Source organism: Salvelinus fontinalis, chromosome 22, assembly GCF_029448725.1.
Source record: "Salvelinus fontinalis isolate EN_2023a chromosome 22, ASM2944872v1, whole genome shotgun sequence".
Lineage (NCBI taxonomy): Eukaryota > Metazoa > Chordata > Actinopteri > Salmoniformes > Salmonidae > Salvelinus > Salvelinus fontinalis.
In genome coordinates this window covers 5,556,697-5,576,136 of record NC_074686.1, presented here as the reverse complement: position 1 = coordinate 5,576,136, position 19,440 = coordinate 5,556,697, and the positions used below count along the sequence as shown (strand labels likewise).

General features: G+C 44.8%; 1 protein-coding gene across 1 annotated transcript in view; it reads left to right on the top strand.

Annotated features, from left to right (window-relative positions):
* Positions 1–19,440, top strand: part of LOC129819619 (SKI2 subunit of superkiller complex protein-like) — a 46,234-nt gene that overhangs the window by 10,104 nt on the left and 16,690 nt on the right. Inside the window, exons 12-24 of the mRNA XM_055876014.1 lie at positions 3,623–3,707; positions 3,829–3,935; positions 4,275–4,421; positions 4,660–4,756; positions 4,950–5,162; positions 7,448–7,558; positions 7,735–7,846; positions 11,047–11,165; positions 17,695–17,826; positions 18,231–18,368; positions 18,579–18,683; positions 18,807–18,942; positions 19,289–19,415. Coding sequence (XP_055731989.1) covers positions 3,623–3,707; positions 3,829–3,935; positions 4,275–4,421; positions 4,660–4,756; positions 4,950–5,162; positions 7,448–7,558; positions 7,735–7,846; positions 11,047–11,165; positions 17,695–17,826; positions 18,231–18,368; positions 18,579–18,683; positions 18,807–18,942; positions 19,289–19,415 — 1,629 coding nt within the window. The remainder of the gene's footprint in view (positions 1–3,622; positions 3,708–3,828; positions 3,936–4,274; positions 4,422–4,659; positions 4,757–4,949; positions 5,163–7,447; positions 7,559–7,734; positions 7,847–11,046; positions 11,166–17,694; positions 17,827–18,230; positions 18,369–18,578; positions 18,684–18,806; positions 18,943–19,288; positions 19,416–19,440) is intronic.

Sequence of the window (19,440 nt, the reverse complement as noted above, 5' to 3'; positions counted from 1 at the left end):
AACATTTTGTAATGGAGTGCGTAACTGGCTGCAGGGAAGTCAGGCGCAGGAGAGCAGAAATGGGTAGCAAACGGAGCCCTTTATTGAGGCAAACAAAAACACGCCACTCAGAAAACTAAACACACACGGGTTACAATAACCCGGCGCAAACCAGCCTGGGGTACACACACATTTACATATAACAATTCCACACACAGACATGGGGGGAAACAGAGGGTTATATGCAAGACAAGTAAGGAGGGAATGCAAACCAGGTGTGCGGGAAAACAAGACAAAACAAATGGAAAATGAAAGGTGGACCGGCGATGGCTAGAAGTCCGGTGACGTCGACCGCCAAACGCCTCCCGAACAAGGAGAGGGACCGACCTCAGCGGAAGTCGTGACACATTTACATAAGTATTCAGACCCGTTACTCAGTACTTTGTTGATACACCTTTGGCAGCGATTACAGCCTCAAGTGTTCTTGGGCATGATGCTACAAGCTTGGCACACATGTATTTGGGGAGTATCTCACATTCTTGTCTGCAGATCCTCTCAAGCTCTGTCAGGTTTAATGGTGAGTGTCGCTGCACAGCTATTTTCAGGTTTCTCCAGATATGTTTGATCGGTTTCAAGTCCGGGCTCTGGCTGGGCCACTCAAGGACATTCAGAGACTTGTCCCGAAGCCACTCCTGTGTTGTCTTGCCTGTGTGCTTAGAGTTGTTTTCCTGTTGGAAGGTGTACCTTCGCCCCAGTCTGAGATCCTGAGCACTCTGGAGCAGGTTTTCATCAAGGATCTCTCTGGACTTTGCTCCGCTCATCTTTACCTCCCTGCCGCTGAAGAACATCCTCACAGAATGATGCTGCCACCACCATGCTTCACCGTAGGGATGGTATTGGCCAGTTGATGAGCGGTGCCTGCATTCCTCCAGACATGACGCTTGGCATTCAGGCCAAAAAGTTCAATCTTGGTTTCATCAGACCAGAGAGTCTTGTTTCTCATGGTCTGAGAGTCCTTTAGGTTCCTTTTGGCAAACTCCAAGCGGGCTGTCGCGCCTTTTACTGAGGAATGGCTTCCGTCTGACCACTCTACCATAAAGGCCTGATTGGTGGAGTGCTGCAGAGATGGTTGTCCTTCTGGAAGGTTATCCCATCTAAACAGAGGAACTCTGGAGCTCTGTCAGAGTGACCATCGAGTTCTTGGTCATCCCCTTGACCAAGGCCCGTCTCCCCCGATTGCTCAGTTTGGCCGGGCGGCCAGCTCTAGGAAGGGTCTTGGTGTTTCCAAACTTCTTGCATATAAGAATGATGGAGGCCTCTGTGTTCTTGGGGCCTTCAATGCTGCAGAAATGTTTTGGTACTTTTCTCCAGATCTGTGCTCCGACACAATCCTGTCTCGGAGATCTCCTGCCAATTTCTTCGACTTCATGGCTTGGTTTTTGCTCTGACATGCACTGTCAACTGCGGGACATTATGTGTGTGCCTTCCCAAATCATGTCCAATCAATTGAATTTGCCACAGGTGGACTCCAATCAAGTTGTAGAAATATCTCATGGATGATCAATGGAAACAAGATGCACCTGAGCTCAATTTCATGTCTCATAGCGAAGGGTCTGAATACTTACGTACAGTAAAGAACACATTTTTGTTTTTTATTTGTAATACATTTGCAAAAATGTCTAAAAACCTGTTTTCGCTTTGCCATTATGGGATATTGTGTGTAGATTGATTAGGAAACATTTTAATTTAATCCGTTATAGAATAAAGCTGTAACGTAACAAAATGTGGAAAAGGGGAAGGGGTCTGAAACCTTTCTGAATGCACTGTATATAGTTGAAGTCAGAAGTTTGCGTACACTTAGGGTGGAGTCGTTAAAACTCGTTTTTCAACCACTCCACACATTTTTTGGTAACAAACTATAGTTTTGGCAAGTCGGTTAGGACATCTACTTTGTGCATGACACAAGTAATTTATCCAACAATTGTTTACAGGCAGATTATTTCACCTATAATTCACTGTATCACAATTCCAGTGGGTCAGAAGTTTACTAAGTTGACTGTGCCTTTAAACAGCTTGGAACATTCCAGAAAATTATGTCATGGCTTTAGAAGCTTCTGATAGGCTAATTTACATCATTTGAGTCAATTGGAGGTGTACATGTGGATGTATTTCAAGGCCTTCCTTCAAACTCAGTGACTCTTTGCTTGACATCATGGGAAAATCAAAGGAAATCAGCCAGACCTCAGAAAAACAATTGTAGACCTCTACAAGTCTGGTTCATCCTTGGGAGCAATTTCCAAACGCCTGAAGGTACCACGTTCATCTGTACAAGCAATAGTACGCAAGTATAAACACCATGGGACCACACAGCCATCATACCGCTCAGGAAGGAGAAGCGTTCTGTCTCATAGAGATGAACGTACTTTGGTGCGAAAAATGCAAATCAATCCCAGAACAACAGCAAAGGACCTTGTGAAGATGCTGGAGGAAACAGGTACAAAAGCATCTATATCCACAGTAAAACGAGTCCTATATCTACATAACCTGAAAGGCCGCTCAGCAAGGAAGAAGCCACTGCTTCAAAACGGCCATAAAAAAGCCAGACTACGGTTTGCAACTGCACGTGGGGACAAAGATCGTACTTTTTGGAGAAATGTCCTCTGGTCTGATGAAACAAAAATTGAACTGTTTGGCCATAATGACCATCGTTATGTTTGGAGGAAAAAGGGGGGGGGGGGGGGCTTGCAAGCTGAAGAATACCATCCCAACCGTGAAGCACGGGGGTGGCAGCATCATGTTGTGGGAGTGCTTTGCTGCAGGAGGGACTGGTGAACTTCACAAAATAGATGGCATCGTGAGGAAGGATTAAATTATGTGGATATATTGAAGCAACATCTCAAGACATCAGTCAGGAAGTTAAAGCTTGGTCGCAAATGGGTCTTCCAAATGGACAAGGACCCTAAGCATACCTCCAAAGTTGTGGAAAAATGGCTTAAGGACAACAAAGTCAAGGTATTGGAGTGGCCATCACAAAGCCCTGACCTCAATCCCATAGAAAATTTGTGGGCAGATCTGAAAAAGTGTGTGTGTGTGAGCAAGGAGGCCTACAAACCTGACTCCGGTACACCAGCTCTATCAGGAGGAAGGGGCGAAAAGTCACCCAACTTATTGTGGGAAGCTTGTGGAAGGCTACCCAAAACATTTGACCCAAGTTAAACAATTTAAAGGCAATGCTACCAAATACTAAGTGAGTGTATGTAAACTTCTGACCCACTGGGAATGTGATGAAAAAAAATCAAAGCTGAAATAAATAATTCTCTCTACTATTATTCTGACATTTCACATTCTTAAAATATAGTAGGGATCCTAACTGACCTAAGACAGGAAATTTTTACTAGGATTAAGTGTCAGGAATTGAAAAACGGAGTTTAAATCTATTTGGCTAAGGTGTATGTAAACTTCCGACTTCAACTGTACATATAACATTACACGTGATATCACACATTAACCCTATGGAACACTCTTTTTATACTGTCTAACATTCTATCTGAACGCATACTATGGTTATACGTTGAGATACCCTCAGTCATGTAGGCCGACACATCAGCCTGACTAACATATTCTATCTCCCTCTCTCTCGTAGGTCCATGCTCTATAACGGTTCAGAGGTCATCAGAGATTTAGAGTGGGTGATCTTTGATGAGGTTCACTACATCAATGATGCTGAGGTAACAGAGAATCCTCGCTGTCAAAACCTTTCCCCTCTCACTGTTTTAGTCAAGTCACGTGTCACTAAATCTCATTCTCCCGTTTTCTTTCCCTCCCCTTTTGTCTTTCTCTCCCTCTTAGAGAGGAGTGGTGTGGGAGGAGGTTCTGATCATGTTACCCGACCACGTCAGCATTATTCTGCTGAGTGCCACTGTCCCCAACGCTGTGGAGTTTAGTGAGTGGATAGGGTACGTTGTCAACTAGTGCCTACTGTCAACACCAAACCCAAAGCATGTATTCTCGGAAATACACTGTTAAACCATGCACACTTTCTTGAGTACATGACCTACTGAGGAAAAACTCTGGACCCTAATTCTAGGTTATATCTAGGGCCCAGAGTATTTCTTGTTTAAGTCACGTGGTTCGAAACAACTCCTGGTCCTAGGTAAAGTGCAGTAATAGCCGTCACGGTATGGAGCTTTTATAGTGTACAATGTTGTGCTTGGCCTCTAGTATATAAATGGAATGATGTCTGAGCTGTGTCTTGATGCTTCAGTTTCTCCGCTCCCTTCCGCTCTCCTCTCCAGGCGCATTAAGAAGAAGCACATCTATGTGATCAGCACAGCGAAGAGACCTGTGCCTCTGGAGCACTACCTGTACACAGGCAACAGCACCAAGACCCAGAAAGAGATGTTCCTACTGTTGGACCCAACAGGCAACTTCCAAACCAAAGGGTACGCACTTATGCACGCACACACACACACACACACACACACACACACACACACACACACACACACACACACACACACACACACACACACACACACACACACACACACACACACACACACACACACACACACACACACACACACCTGGGCTCATGGATATGTTAGGGTTGTCATTAGACTTGGGACGATAAAACAAAAATTATTGATACCAACTGTTGGTGGTTTCTTTGTTTTTAAGGTACTATTCTGCAATAGATGCCAAAAAGGAACGTACCAGTAAACACGCCCAGTCCTTTGGGACGAAAAATGCATCTCAGAAGACTACACCCAACCAGGTACAGAATATCACACCTACTCTCTCTGTCTCTGTCCCCCTTACCCTCTCTGTCACTCATTCATCCTCATTGAAGCTGTCAGTCTTTGAACATCTTCTCCACTTTGCCATTTCTCCATTGGCCATCTTCTCTCTGTATAATTTCTTTACTCTTTCCCTCTCCATTTTCGCATCCCTCTCTCCATCTCCACCAGGACCGGGCGGTGTGGCTTTCCCTCCTCCACTTCCTGTCCCAGCGCCAGCAGACCCCCGTGGTGGCGTTCACCTTCTCCAGGACGCGCTGCGACGACAACGCCCGCTCTCTAACCTCCATGGACCTCACCAGCTCGGGGGAGAAGAGCGAGATCCACTCCTTCTTCCAGAAGAGCCTGAGCCGCCTCAGGGGAGGGGACCGCCAGCTGCCCCAGGTAGGGTGCACTCTGGCTGGGACCGGTTTTCTTCAATGTCTGGAAGAACTAAGACCTGCTTATCAAGTGTACCCATGTTCTACTGTTTCATGCAACCATCAACAATGCAATGAATTCGGCTCACATTGCTTCAAATGTATTATTCCTTATCATAGCCAATTGTAGCAAATAGATTGAACTGTTGGAAATGTAACCTAGGAATTGTTAGATTGGTCATTTACATTTTAGTTGTTACTTTTGGCTAATATTCAAGATAAATTACTGATTAATTACTGGAATAATTAATTGATTTGATTAATTTGGGTATCCTATCCAGTAGTTATCATTAACCGTTATACTAGTAATCACCATCAACAATAGTCTAATTAACAGTCAATTTACTATATTCTCATTCTGAATAGACGACAGTTCTGGAACTGCAAAAACCTAGTCGCTCGCAAATGACTTCAATGCCATATAATTCATTCCATTTTTTTTTTTTACTAAACTAAACTTGTTGGAAAATGAGGTCGTTAAGAGATAAGATATAAAGACGGGGTACTTTGCGATGCGACACAGTTATCGAGGTGAGAGGCTCCGCAGGTCAATATGAATGGCTTGCATACTCAACTCAGGCAAATACAACAGCACTTTCACAGGACTTTTGAGAATCATCTGATCTTATTCATTGGAAGAGAAAATGTGAGAGGGCTACGTCGACATAGGCTTTCACAACCGGGAAACCATCGAGCTCACCAATCAGGAATAGACATGAACTAGGCTACCAATTAGCATCCGATGTGGACAGTGCTGGGACAGTGTTGATCATGGGTTTGTAAATTAGACCGTCTGTCTTAGAATACTCAATGACTTCCACCACTTTACACACACACACCACTTTCAGAGGAAAAGAAGGCAACAGGATAAATTACTTGCATGGGCTGTCGCCTGCCCTGTTGCATTCCGTTAGGATGGGATGGAGCTGGTTTAAAGGTTGTTGTCCAAGTCTCTCTCGACAGTAATGTTGAGGCCAGCAGGCTGAAGTAGCTCACAGCCGAATGAGCTACACCCACTTCTCTCTGTTCTCAGTCTAGGAAAATAGTCCATTAGAGCATTTCCGTGAAGTGAATTCTTCCTCTGGTCCCAGCCCATCCCGATTGTGAACTCAGTCAGTTAGTCTTGAATGAATTGAAAAATTGAACCTTTATTTAACTAGGCAAGTCCGTTAAGAACAAATTCTTATTTACAATGACGGCCTACCCGGGCCTCCCCTAACCCGGACGACGCTAGGCCAATTGTGCGCATCACGATGGGACTCCCGATCACGGCCGGTTGTGATACAGCACAGGATCGAACCAGGGTTTGCAGTGACGCCTCTAGTACTGAGATGCAGTGCCTTAGACCGCTGTGCCAGTCTGGAGCCCTGTAGTTATATTGACAGAGGCCGGGCTGATTAGGCCGGACAGGGTGTCACAGGATCACCCTGTTGATTCTGAGAATTCAGCACAGTTATGTTCATTGAGATTTCCTCATAAGTGTCCACAGTATGTTCCTATTGTGCAGAAAACAGTTAAACAGTCCCGAGGATGAAATATGTAGCACGTAGGTTCTCAACACGCTTTGAGTACAATATACATTCAATTCCCTTTTAAATGACATAGACATATCAGGAGAAAACGCTCACGGTATGCTTCAAGTTATACCAACATGTTATGAGTCCTTCAGTTTGAAACGTGTTTAAATGTCACTGGTGCAATTGCCGGCTACTTTTCCCTCTTGTTAAAAGGAAAATCGTAGCCTGACCCCCCCTCTTTCTTTGAATCTAATCAACAGTAACACATGCTTTCCCCTTCCCTGGTCTGCTGATCGGAAGAAAGCGCCTGTTCGTTGTCTCCTCAACCTCCCCAGGGGACACTTGGAGTCGTGAAACGGGGGGAAAGGGAGAGGGGTTTATTGTTCTTGTGATAGGGGTGTCTTGTAAGCTACTCAGTGACTGGAAGGGCTAACCCCCCTTTCACCACATCGATGCGTGCACAGGGAACATCTGCTCCTTCGTCATCCATAGCTTGAGGGAGGCGCTGTCGATAACAAAAGCACACGTCTTGGCCTGGAGGGTGCGTGACCCTCGTCGTGGGCTCTCGTGACAACAAAGTCATTTTAGCAGATGGTCTTATCCAGAGCGACTTACAGGAGCAATTAGGGTTAAGTGCCTTGCAGCGACCATTCAGTTACTGGCCCAATGCTCTTAGCCGCTATGCTACTCGCCGCTCCACCTGTCTTGTTGCCAACCCCTCCTCTGTTGTTAGATCCTGTTGATGAGGGACCTGCTGAAGAGGGGGATCGCCGTGCATCACAGCGGCATCCTGCCAATCCTAAAGGAGGTCATTGAGATGCTGTTCTCACGGGGGCTAGTAAAGGTGAGTCTTATTAGTCCAATTTGTGAATCAGTGTGACAATTTGTCAATATCTTGAAACTCCATGTCTGGTCAAAAGTCCTAACTTACATCCTCTACCTCTGTCATCAAATCACAATTTATTTAAAGTGCATTTAACGTCTTGACACACTTTACAAATGAATGTCTCTCTCTCTCAGGTTCTGTTTGCCACTGAGACGTTTGCTATGGGAGTGAATATGCCCGCGAGGACAGTTGTGTTTGACAGCATACGGAAACACGATGGTACCGGCTTCAGAAACCTGCTGCCTGGTACGCTCCCTTCTTCCCGAACCCTTCTTTCTCATGCGTTTATATACACACAACGTCCTTTTCATTCATTCACTCTCTTTCTCTGTCGCTCGCGATCACTCTGTCTCGGTGAAGCAGCAGAGGTAACACCAGCACTTTCGTTATGGCAAAAGGAAAACTCATTTAATTATCCAAGGGCTTAATGTTTTTTGAAGGCACTCCTGAATTTGCACATGAATTCAAATGAGGAGGAGAATTTGAAACGGATAGAAAATCTGAGTGTGAGTGCTTACCGGAAGTATTTTCATCTGATGCCACTTCAATCTCTCTCTCTCTCTCGCTCTCTCTGATGTTTGAGTGGAGAGGAAAAAATAGAATGGATGTTTTTCTACATGTTTAAGAGCTCTTAGTACCGTATGACCAGGGTTTCCGTTAGCCGGTAAATGCCAATAAATACACTGCTCAAAAAAATAAAGGGAACACTTAAACAACACAATGTAACTCCAAGTCAATCACACTTCTGTGAAATCAAACTGTCCACTTAGGAAGCAACACTGATTGACAATAAATTTCACATGCTGTTGTGCAAATGGAATAGACAAAATGTGGAAATTATAGGCAATTAGCAAGACACCCCCCAAAACAGGAGTGATTCTGCAGGTGGTGACCACAGACCACTTCTCAGTTCCTATGCTTCCTGGCTGATGTTTTGGTCACTTTTGAATGCTGGCAGGTGTTCTCACTCTAGTGGTAGCATGAGACGGAGTCTACAACCCACACAAGTGGCTCAGGTAGTGCAGTTCATCCAGGATGGCACATCAATGCGAACTGTGGCAAAAAGGTTTGCTGTGTCTGTCAGCGTAGTGTCCAGAGCATGCAGGTGCTACCAGGAGACAGGCCAGTACATCAGGAGACGTGGAGGAGGCCGTAGGAGGGCAACAACCCAGCAGCAGGACCGCTACCTCCGCCTTTGTGCAAGGAGGTGCACTGCCAGCGCCCTGCAAAATGACCTCCAGCAATATTCATTTATTAATTATAGCAGGGACTGAAGACGCAACAGGCAATGTTTTGCTTTTCAATAAAACCTGTCATGTTGGTATAAGAAACATAGTTCTACTTTATTTTGTTACAGCTCATTTCTATTCTGTTAAACTAAATTACAATAGGGCCTCCCGAGTGGCGCAGCGGTCTAAGGATCTGCATCGCAGTGTTGAGGCGTCACTACCGGGAGTCCCATTGGGGGCGGCGCACAATTGTCCCAGCGTCGTCCCGGTTAGAGGAGGGTTTGGCCGGGGGGCTTTCCTTGGCTCATCATGCTCTAGCGACTCCTTGTGGCGGCCCGGTCGCCTCCAAGCAGACTTCATTGGTGCTGCTGGCTTCCGGGTTAAGCGAGCGGGTGTTAAGAAACAGCGCAGCTTGGCAGGTCACGGAGGACGCATGACTCGACCTTCGTCTCTTCCGGGCCCGTTGCGGAGTTGCAGCGATGAGACGAGATTGGATCGCAATTTGATATCACAAAATTGGGGAGAAAAAGGGGAGAAATTACAACAACAAAAACATTTTATAATAATAAATGACAATAATCTAAATGTGATTTTGAGCACCGTGGGTAGACGTCCTAATGCGTAACCAAAATAGAGAATTAAAAGGATCTCTAAGGTCAGGGCGTGACACCCTGAGTGTGACTAACCTCTTTTGTCTCTGCCTGTTTTGGCTTGCTCTCTCTCTCTGTCTGTAATCTGTAATCATGAAGTGCTTTGAGAGGCTGGTTATACCACACATAAACTCCATCATCCCAGACACCCTAGACCCACTCCAATTTGCATACCGCCTCAACAGATCCATAGACAACACAATCTCTATTGCACTCCACACTACCCTCACCCACCGAGATAAGAGGAATACCTATGTGAGAATGATGTTCATTGACTACAGCTCTGCGTACAGCACCATTTCCCCATCCAAGCTCATCACCAAGCTTAGGACTCTGGGACTGAACACCTTCCTCTGCAACTGGATCCTGGACTTCCTGACAGGCCGACCCTAGGTGGTGAGGGAAGGCAACATCACATCCGCCACACTGACCCTCAACACGGGGGCCTCACAGCGGTGTGTGCTTAGTCCCTTCCTGTACTCCATGTTCACACACGACTGCGTGGCCATGCACAACTCCAACACCATCATCAAGTTTGCTGACAACAGGACAGGGGCGGTGTGGGGAGTGTGGGGCGGAACAGCAACGTCAGTAACCTCTTAACGTCAGTAAGACTAAGGAGCTGTTTGTGGACTACAGGAAGGGGGGGGGCAGCACGTCCCCATCCACATCGACAGGGCTGCAGTGGAGCGGGTCGAGAGCTTTAAGTTCCTCTGTGTCCAAATCACGAAGAACTTAAAATGGTCCACTCACACGCGCACAGTCGTGAAGAAGCTTTCATCAAGGCAAAGTGTGGCTACTTTGAAGAATCTCAAATCTCAAATATATTTTTATTTGTTTAACACTTTTTTGGGGTTACTACATGATTCCAAATGTGTTATTTCACGTTTTCACTGTTATTCTACGATGTAGAAAATAGTAAAAATAAAGAAATACCCTTGAATAAGTAGGCTTGTCCAAACTTTTGACTGGTACTGTACATATACTCACTCGATAATTTGCTCACACATACATTTATACCGACTCTACACACACCCACACCCACTCACATACAATCATCATGTACGCTGCGGCTCCTCTGTTTATCATATCCTGATGCCTTACACCTGTACATATCTTCCTCTATCGATACAGTATCGCTGCACATTGTAAATATGGTACTGGAACTGACCCTGTATAGAGTCATCTTACTTACTTTGTGTTCTTATTTTTAAATCGCGCGCATTTTTGGTCTACCTTATTTTTTAGTATTACATTGTTATTGATTACTGCGTTGTCATGGTTACAGCTTGCAAGAAAGGCATTTCACTGCACGTGACATTAACTTGAAACTTCTCTCTCTCGTGTTTGAGTGGAGAGGAGAAAATAGAATGGATGTTTTTCTACATGTTTTTAGGGCTCTTAGTACTGTATGACTAACCTCATTGTCTGTCTCGCTCTCTCTCTCTCTCTCTCTCTCTCTCTCTCTCTCTCTCTCTCTCTCTCTCTCTCTCTCTCTCTCTCTCTCTCTCTCTCTCTCTCTCTCTCTCTCTCTCTCTCTCTCTCTCTCTCTCTCTCTCTCTCTCAGGTGAGTATATCCAGATGGCTGGTAGAGCTGGTAGGAGAGGTCTAGATGCCACGGGCACTGTCATCATCCTCTGCAAGTCAGGGGTACATGATATGGGAGAACTACATGTCATGATGCTGGTAAGGCTTCCACTGTCGTCTTCCACTTAATACCACTATATCAGTGTTATATTACAGTATTTTGTGGTCAAGTTTTTATACTTTTTTTGGTTGACAGGACAAACCAACAGATATTATACAAATACACATTTATCCCCCAAAATTCCTCTCCACATTCCACCTGCAGGACGCTATTACTTGAGTGCATATATCAAAGTAGTGATTTTAAAGTTGTGTAGTCCATATGTTAATATTGTCTGACTTTGCACCATACAGTCGAGAGATTGACAGTTCAAGTTGAACAATGTCCGTGGATGAGAAAATCCGCTGATGTGGCAGAATGTGTGGGGCTTGCCATCATTCGGAAACCATTCTCTTGGCTGCTGTTAGGCCGACAAGCCAAATCCTTCTTTGCCTGTATGTTAGGTTCAGTGAAGTATCATCATTAAGCAGTAGCACATTGGAAGGACATGGGATGGGTCTAGACAAAATGCTTGATAATGATGAAGCCACCAATTGCCAAAAGGAACCATATGAAGGAGGAGTACCCTGAGGGCAGAGCATACAGAGGGGTTGAATTTATGTCCATCTGAAAAAGTTTTTTCAGAGTCTCATAACTCATGTGTGCAAAATTGTAGTTGGTGATGTGGGTTTCTTGAGAATGTAATATTGGACCAGAAATTACTCCAGTTAATATCTACTGCTGGTATAGCTTAGGTATGGGCATTTCAAGTAATTTCACTATTTACATTTTGACACATATCCGGATAGTCAAAAAATATGTAATTTTTTACTTCGCTTTATTTAAACTCGGACACTTGTTTTCTGCGCACCCTGCACAACATGGGAGAGACTGTGCGCTGCAGCGGGGGGGGGGGGGGGGGGGATCTGCAGGGGACGGTGGTCTGCATGGGAGGGAGAGAGAGAAAACCTAGCCACTGATTTGCAATTGCCATCTATGATATCCCATCTGTCAAGTCGATCAATGTAAAGAAGCTAGCTAAGATAGCCAGATGCTAACTAGCTAGTCGAGGCTATTTTGCTGTGCTCCACCTTCCCGTCCACAACTCTATTCATATTAAACCTGTTTGTTGATCATTGTAGCCTACACCTTTTTTTAATTTTATTTAACCTTTATTTAACTAGGCAAGTCAGTTAAGAACAAATTCTTATTTACAATGACGACCTATGAACAGTGGACTAACTGCCTTGTTCAGGGGAAAAACGACAGATTTTTACCTTGTCATCTCGGGGATTCGATCTAGCAACCTTTCGGTTACTGGCCCAATGCTCTAACCACTAGGCTACCTGCCGTCCCCTTCTCATTTAGCCAACTTAATGAATTATATTTTGCATTGTTTAGAGATCTCCCACGTCACGTTGCTACACATGGAGTCTCTGACTGTAGTGCCAACAACAAGCTGCACGTGTGAAATACTTGTGTAGGCTGTAGCTACAGTATGGATTTTTATGGGGCGCATGTCATAAAAACTTATTAAATTAAGAATGTCATGGAATATCCTTCCTTGTTTTTAGCAATGCCACATAAATTATATTATTTAAGACAAAGCCTTTAAAAAATGCCCCCCTAAAGAATGTGTACTTAAGTATTCGAATACTGATGTCCATTCTGATATTAACATCCTTTTGGATATTCGTATATTCGAATTCTATGCCCATCCCTAGTATATTTTTGTTCCATTTTGAATATATTGTTAATTGATGATATGTTGCTTTGAGTAGTCATATACTGAACAAAAATATAAACGCGACATGCAACAATTTGAAAGATTTAACTGAGTTGCGGTTCATATGAGGAAATCAGCCAATTTAAATCAATTCATTAGGCCCTAATCTATGGATTTCACATGACTGGGAATACAGATAAGCATCTGTTGGTCACAGATATAAAAAATTTAAAAAGTCATGGGCATGGATCAGAAAACCAGTCATTATCTGGTGTGACCACCATTTGCCTCATGTAGAAAGACACATCTCCTTCACATAGAGTTGATCAGGCCGTTGATCAGGCTGTTAACTCTGGAATCTTGTCCCACTCCTCTTCAATGGCTGTGCGAAGTTGCTGGATATTCGCGGGAACTGGAACACTCTGTCGTACACGTCGATCCAGAGCATCCCAAATGTCTGGTGAGTATGCATAACTGGGACATTTTCAGATTCCAGGAATTGTGTACTTGCGACATGGGGAAGTGCATTATCATGTTGAAACATGAGGTGATGGTGGCAGATGAATGTCACGACAATGGGCCTCAGGATCTCGTCACAGTATCTCTGCATTCAAATTGCCATCGATAAAATGCAATTGTGTTCATTGTCCGGAGCTTATGACTGCCCATTCCATAACCCCACCGCCTCCATAAGGCACTCTGTTCACAACGTTGACATCAGCAAACCGCTCTCCCACACGACGCCATACACGCTGTCTGCCATCTGCCCGGTACGGTTGAACCCAGGATTCATCCATGAAGAGCACACTTCTCCACCGTGCCAGTGGCCTTTGAAGATGAGCATTTTCCCACTGAAGTTGGTTACGACGCCGAACTGCTGTCATGTCAAGAGCCTAGTGAGGACAACGAGCACACAGATTCGCAGTTTGTGAAGAAATTCTTCGGTTGTGGAAATCCACAGTTCCATCAGTTGTCTGGAAGGCTGGTCTCAGATGATCCCGCAGGTGAAGAAGCCGGATGTGGAGGTCCTGGGCTGGCATGGTTACATGTAGTCTGCGGTTGTGAGGCGGGTTGTACGTACTGCCAAATTCTCTAAAACAACATTGGAGGTGGCTTATGGTAGAGAAATGTACTTTAAATTCTCTGGCAACAGCTCTGGTGGACATTCCTGCAGTCATCATGCCAATTGAGATCCCTCAAAACTTGAGACATCTGTGGCATTGTGTTGTGTGACAAAACTGCACATTTTTAAGTTGTCTTTTATTGTCCCCAGCACAAGGTGCACCTGTGTAATGATCACTCTGTTTAATCTGCTTGATATGCCACACCTGTCAGGTGGATGCATTATCTTGGCGAAGGAGAAATGCGCACTAAAACGGATGTAAACACATTTCTGCAACCCCCCAAAAGTTCTGTGTATAACATTTGTTCAAGACTATGCCCTTTCTTACCCTTGCTGTCATTATTTTGTGAATTGGTTGAGATACTATCTCTGAACCCCAGGGTACTCCATAAGCACTTAGAGTAGAACAAATCTGCAACTAAAAGAAAAATGAAGAACCAGGCCGATCGTATTGCTTTTCAAGTCTTGGTGATTTATTTATTTATTGTAAATTCTTTCCGCCAAAAAGAATAACAGTTGAGAGTATTAATGATTTTTAACAATTCTACATAACTTTTTACAATGAAAATGGTTTAATAAACATCCATGTTACATTCACTGATTAAACTGATATAAAATTTGACCGCTAAAATATTTTATTTAAATAAACTGTGCGACTCTGCTAACATTTGACAGTGATTTGGTGGTCCCTGGAAAGGAGACGTTTAGAAACCACTGCTCTACATCAGTCAGTTCTTTTTTTAGAAATGTATTACTTGGCTTACTTTTCCCATGGGTGTGGGGATAGCTCATATAATTAGAAAGCGATTGCTATTCTACGAAGGATTTAATAATAAAAATCCCATATTTCTTATTTAAATCCCAAATCCCGCAATAGGTTCCATCTACCTCGCCCACTAAGTGCTCCGCCATTGTACAGACTATAGTCTTTGTCCCAATTGGCACCCTATGCAGTGCACTACTTTTGACCAGGGCCTATAGGGAACTGGTCAAAAATAGTGCGTTATGTAGGGTTTGGGAATCGGGTGCCATTTAGGTAAAAGCCATACATTCCTCTAGGGTTGCTGCGTGCTAGATTGTATAAACAAGTGCCTCATTAAACTGTCAAGGGCCTTATTTTTAACTGACCTCTCTAATGTGGGGCATTTGAGTGTACTTTAATATGGGGCTTTGGAGTGGGCTATTTCCACCCTGAATTGGTCCTCCTGTTGCTATACTGTAGAAAATACGATCAATTCTCCCTATTACCCTCTCGCTGCCCACTACCATTGTTGATCAATTGTTGGATCAGTCTTCGGAAAAGTTGTTTTAGCCTTATACTAACTGTAATTGCTCGATAGCAGTGGTAGCTAATCGCTGACTGTTAGTGTATAACTATGGGCCAAAGTTGTTCCTGGTCAGATCATCAGGGAAAAATGTAGGCTCCTATAACAGTTGTTTGCTTTGCTAATTGCTGTCTGTATGATTAGAAATGCTCAACTTCATCCTCCGTACCTCCACCCTGTGTGATCTAGCACTAACCTTTCTCAATCCACTTTAAAAGGTCGCTGCTCCATTACCTCCAAATATTTATATTTTTTTGTGTATACAACATAAAAGTGACATTCATTTTAAATTGACATCCATTTTAATGACACTTCTTCTTTGTCGCCCAGGGTAAGTGGGGGGGTGATTTTCACCGTTTCCTACTACAAAAAGAGTCGAAATGGATCCACCTCCGAGATACTGTCGCTCCCCATGGATTAAACTAACAACTATAGCTAAACTGTTCTCTCTCGTATACCTTCCCAGACTTGACCAGTAGCCTTATGTGTTTTTTTCCTTGTTCTTCTGACTTATTGGTAATCGCCATGGTGTGCGTCTTGTTTTTTAGAGAACGTGTCTTACGCAACCGTGCACATATTGTCTTTTACGCACACAACTCTAAAACATTATCCCTTTATGCACTTCCTGTACATCCCTGTGTGTTATTTTTCACGTTGCCTCTGTACACTGACGTGATCATGATGTGTGTGTTTATGTTTTGTCTATAGTTTATTTTCCTGACATGACATCTATTTCCAGAGGCATGTCACCTTCGTCTACAACGCTGCCTGAGGAAGACGAGTAGTCGAAATGCGTTGCATTTGTGTGTCCTGATGTACAATGCTGAGGGCTCCTATATGTATTCTTTTGTAAATACTCAGCAAAAAAAAGAACGTCCTCTCACTGTCAACTGCGTTTATTTTCAGCAAATTTAACATGCGTAAATATTTGTATGAACATAACAAGATTCAACAACTGAGATATAAACTGAACAAGTTCCACAGACATGTGACTAACAGAAATTGAATAATGTGTCCCTGAACAAAGGGGGGTCTTTGACAGTCAGTATCTGGTGTGGCCACCAACTGCATTAAGTACTGCGGTGCATCTCCTCCTCATGGACTGCACCCGATTTGCCAGTTCTTGCTGTGAGATGTTACCCCGCTCTTCCACCAAGGCACCTGCAAGTTTCCGGACATTTCTGGGGGGGAATGGCCCTAGCCCTCACGCTCTGATCCAACATGTCCCAAATGTGCTCAATGGGATTGAGATCCTGGGCTCTTCGCTGGCCATGGCAGAACACTGACATTCCTGTCTTGCTGGAAATCACGCACAGAACGAGCAGTATGGCTGGTGGCATTGTCATGCTGGAGGGTCATGTCAGGATGAGCCTGCAGGAAGGGTACGACATGAGGGAGGAGGATGTCTTCCCTGTAACGCACAGCGTTGAGATTGCCTGCAATGACAACAAGCTCAGTCCGATGATGCTGTGACACACCGCCCCAGACCATGATGGACCCTCCACCTCCAAATCGATCTCGCTCCAGAGTCCAGGCCTCGGTGTAACGCTCATTCCTTCGACGATAAACGCGAATCCGACCATCACCCCTGGTGAGACAAAACCGCGACTCGTCAGTGAAGAGCACTTTTTTCCAGTCCTGTCTGGTCCTTCGACGGTGGGTTTGTGCCCAAAAGCGACGTTGTTGCCGGTGATGTCTGGTGAAGACCTGCCTTACAACAGGCATACAAGCCCTCAGTCCAGCCTCTCTCAGCCTGTTGCGGACAGTCTGAGCACTGACGGAGGGATTGTGCGTTCCTGGTGTAACTCAGGCAGTTGTTGCTGCCATCCTGTACATGTCCCGCTGGTGTGATGTTCGCATGTACCAATCCTGTGCAGGTGTTGTTACACGTGGTCTGCCACTGCGAGGACGATCAGCTGTACGTCCTGTCTCCCTGTAGCACTGTCTTAGGCGTCTCACAGTACGGACATTGCAATTTATTGCCCTGGCCACATCTGCAGTCCTCATGCCTCCTTGCAGCATGCCTAAGGCACGTTCACGCAGATGAACAGGGACCCTGGGCATCTTTCTTTTGGTGTTTTTCAGAGTCAGTAGAAAGGCCTCTTTAGTGTCCTAAGTTTTCATAACTGTGACCTTAATTGCCTACCGTCTGTAAGCTGTTAGTGTCTTAACGCTCGTTCCACAGGTGCATGTTCATTAATTGTTTATGATTCATTGAACAAGCATGGAAAACAGTGTTTAAACCCTTCACAATGAAGATCTGTGAAGTTATTTGGATTTTTACGAATTATCTTTGAAAGACAGGGCCCTGAAAAGGGACATTTCTTTTTTTGCTGAGTATATATTCTGAAAGTAGTTCACTAAAGTTTAATGCGACGTACTGGCCGCCTACTCGTCTTCTTTCTTCGTTCTAGGGGAAGCCCACAGTGCTGCAGTCCCAGTTCAGGCTAACCTACACCATGATTCTCAACCTGCTGCGTGTGGAGGCCCTCCGAGTCACCGACATGATGAGGAGGAGCTTCTCTGAGAGCCACAGAGACACACAGGTACTGTGCTACATTACCCACAAGCACTTGGGGGAAAAGACTAGAGATAATGCATGACACAGTTGACAGTTGAGGACTACCAGTGTTAAAAATTGGTCGTCCTCAACTGAGTGGTTCTTAACTGAATGGTCAAAGGACCGTTCAGCTTTTGATGGAAGGAGTCAGAACAGAAATATAGTCCGTAATATTCATATTTAATGTGACATTTATTCATGCTTATTGAGGATCTACATGAATCTACATTCCTTTAGATTTTCTTTTACATAAAGTCTGTCTCTCCATCCTTGCGTTTGTGTGTGTATATCAGAGGGGTTGGGTAAAAAAAGAAAAAGCAGAAGACAAATTTCCAGCTCATATGATCTAATAAAAGTATATCTTATCTTTTCCTCTTCTCTTTCTCTCAGGCCCATGAGCAGCAGATAGGTCAGTTGAAACGGACTCTGTCCTCTCTCCCTCCTCTGGACACGGAGGGTCAGCTGTCTGACCTACTGCCGTACTACTACACTGTCACTGAGCTACGCATCACCGCTGAGGCGCTGCAGGTACACACACAACATACTGTGGAGGCACGCACACACGCGCTCACAAAGACACGTGCTCTCGGACACACACGTACGGTCTCAAACCACTCACGGTCAAACCACATCACAAAACAACTCAGTGTAATTGATTGTGCAAAAGTGTCAATCTTAAGAAGAAGAAAAAATACAACATGGCTGTGATTTGCTGATTGTCCATCTGTCATCTTTCAGTGTGCAGTTCTGGGCTCCGTGAATGGGTTGAAGGCTCTCTCCGTGGGACGAGTGGTAGTGGTCAACAACAAACAGCACTTCAACGCCCTTGGAGTCCTCCTACAGGTGTGTGTCTGTGTGGGTGTGTCTGTGTGTCTGTGTGGGTGTGTGCGTGTTTGTGTGGACTGCAACTTTTTTTTAGGTGACAAAGGCACCCCTCATCAATCCTTTCTTTAATATCTCTCCCAGGTGTCCAGCGACTCAGTGAATCGTACGTTTACCGCTCTCGTCATTTGTGAGAAAGGCAACGAGGAGGGAGGAGGGGACAGCCCCAACGCCAGTGCCTTCCCCCACCTCTACAACACTGCCCTCTTTCTACCTGAGGGTCAGCTCATGCATACATTTATTCATGGGAACGCACGCACACGGATTGATGCTCGACTTCTCCCTGTTAGAGACATACACATTTACCAAAAAAGACTCAACATACACACACACACAGCTGCCTAAACACACACACACACAGCTAAGTGAACACACACACACACACACACACACACACACACACACACACACACACACACACACACACACACACACACACACACACACACACACACACACACAGCTACTTCAACACGCACACATGCTAACACTAACTAACAAGCCCACATACGCTTCAACGGAATAACCAATAACGATTGTGTACGTTCTATATGATCCGCTGATAGGTCCCTGCAGTCACACGGTCCAGAAGCTGAAGCTACAGGACGTGTCAGCCATCACAGTCAAGACCCTGAAGGTGATCCCTGACCGAATCATCGACAACTATAACAAGAGGCAGCAGCCGCGCTTCAGGTGTGTGTGTGTGTGTGTGACTGTG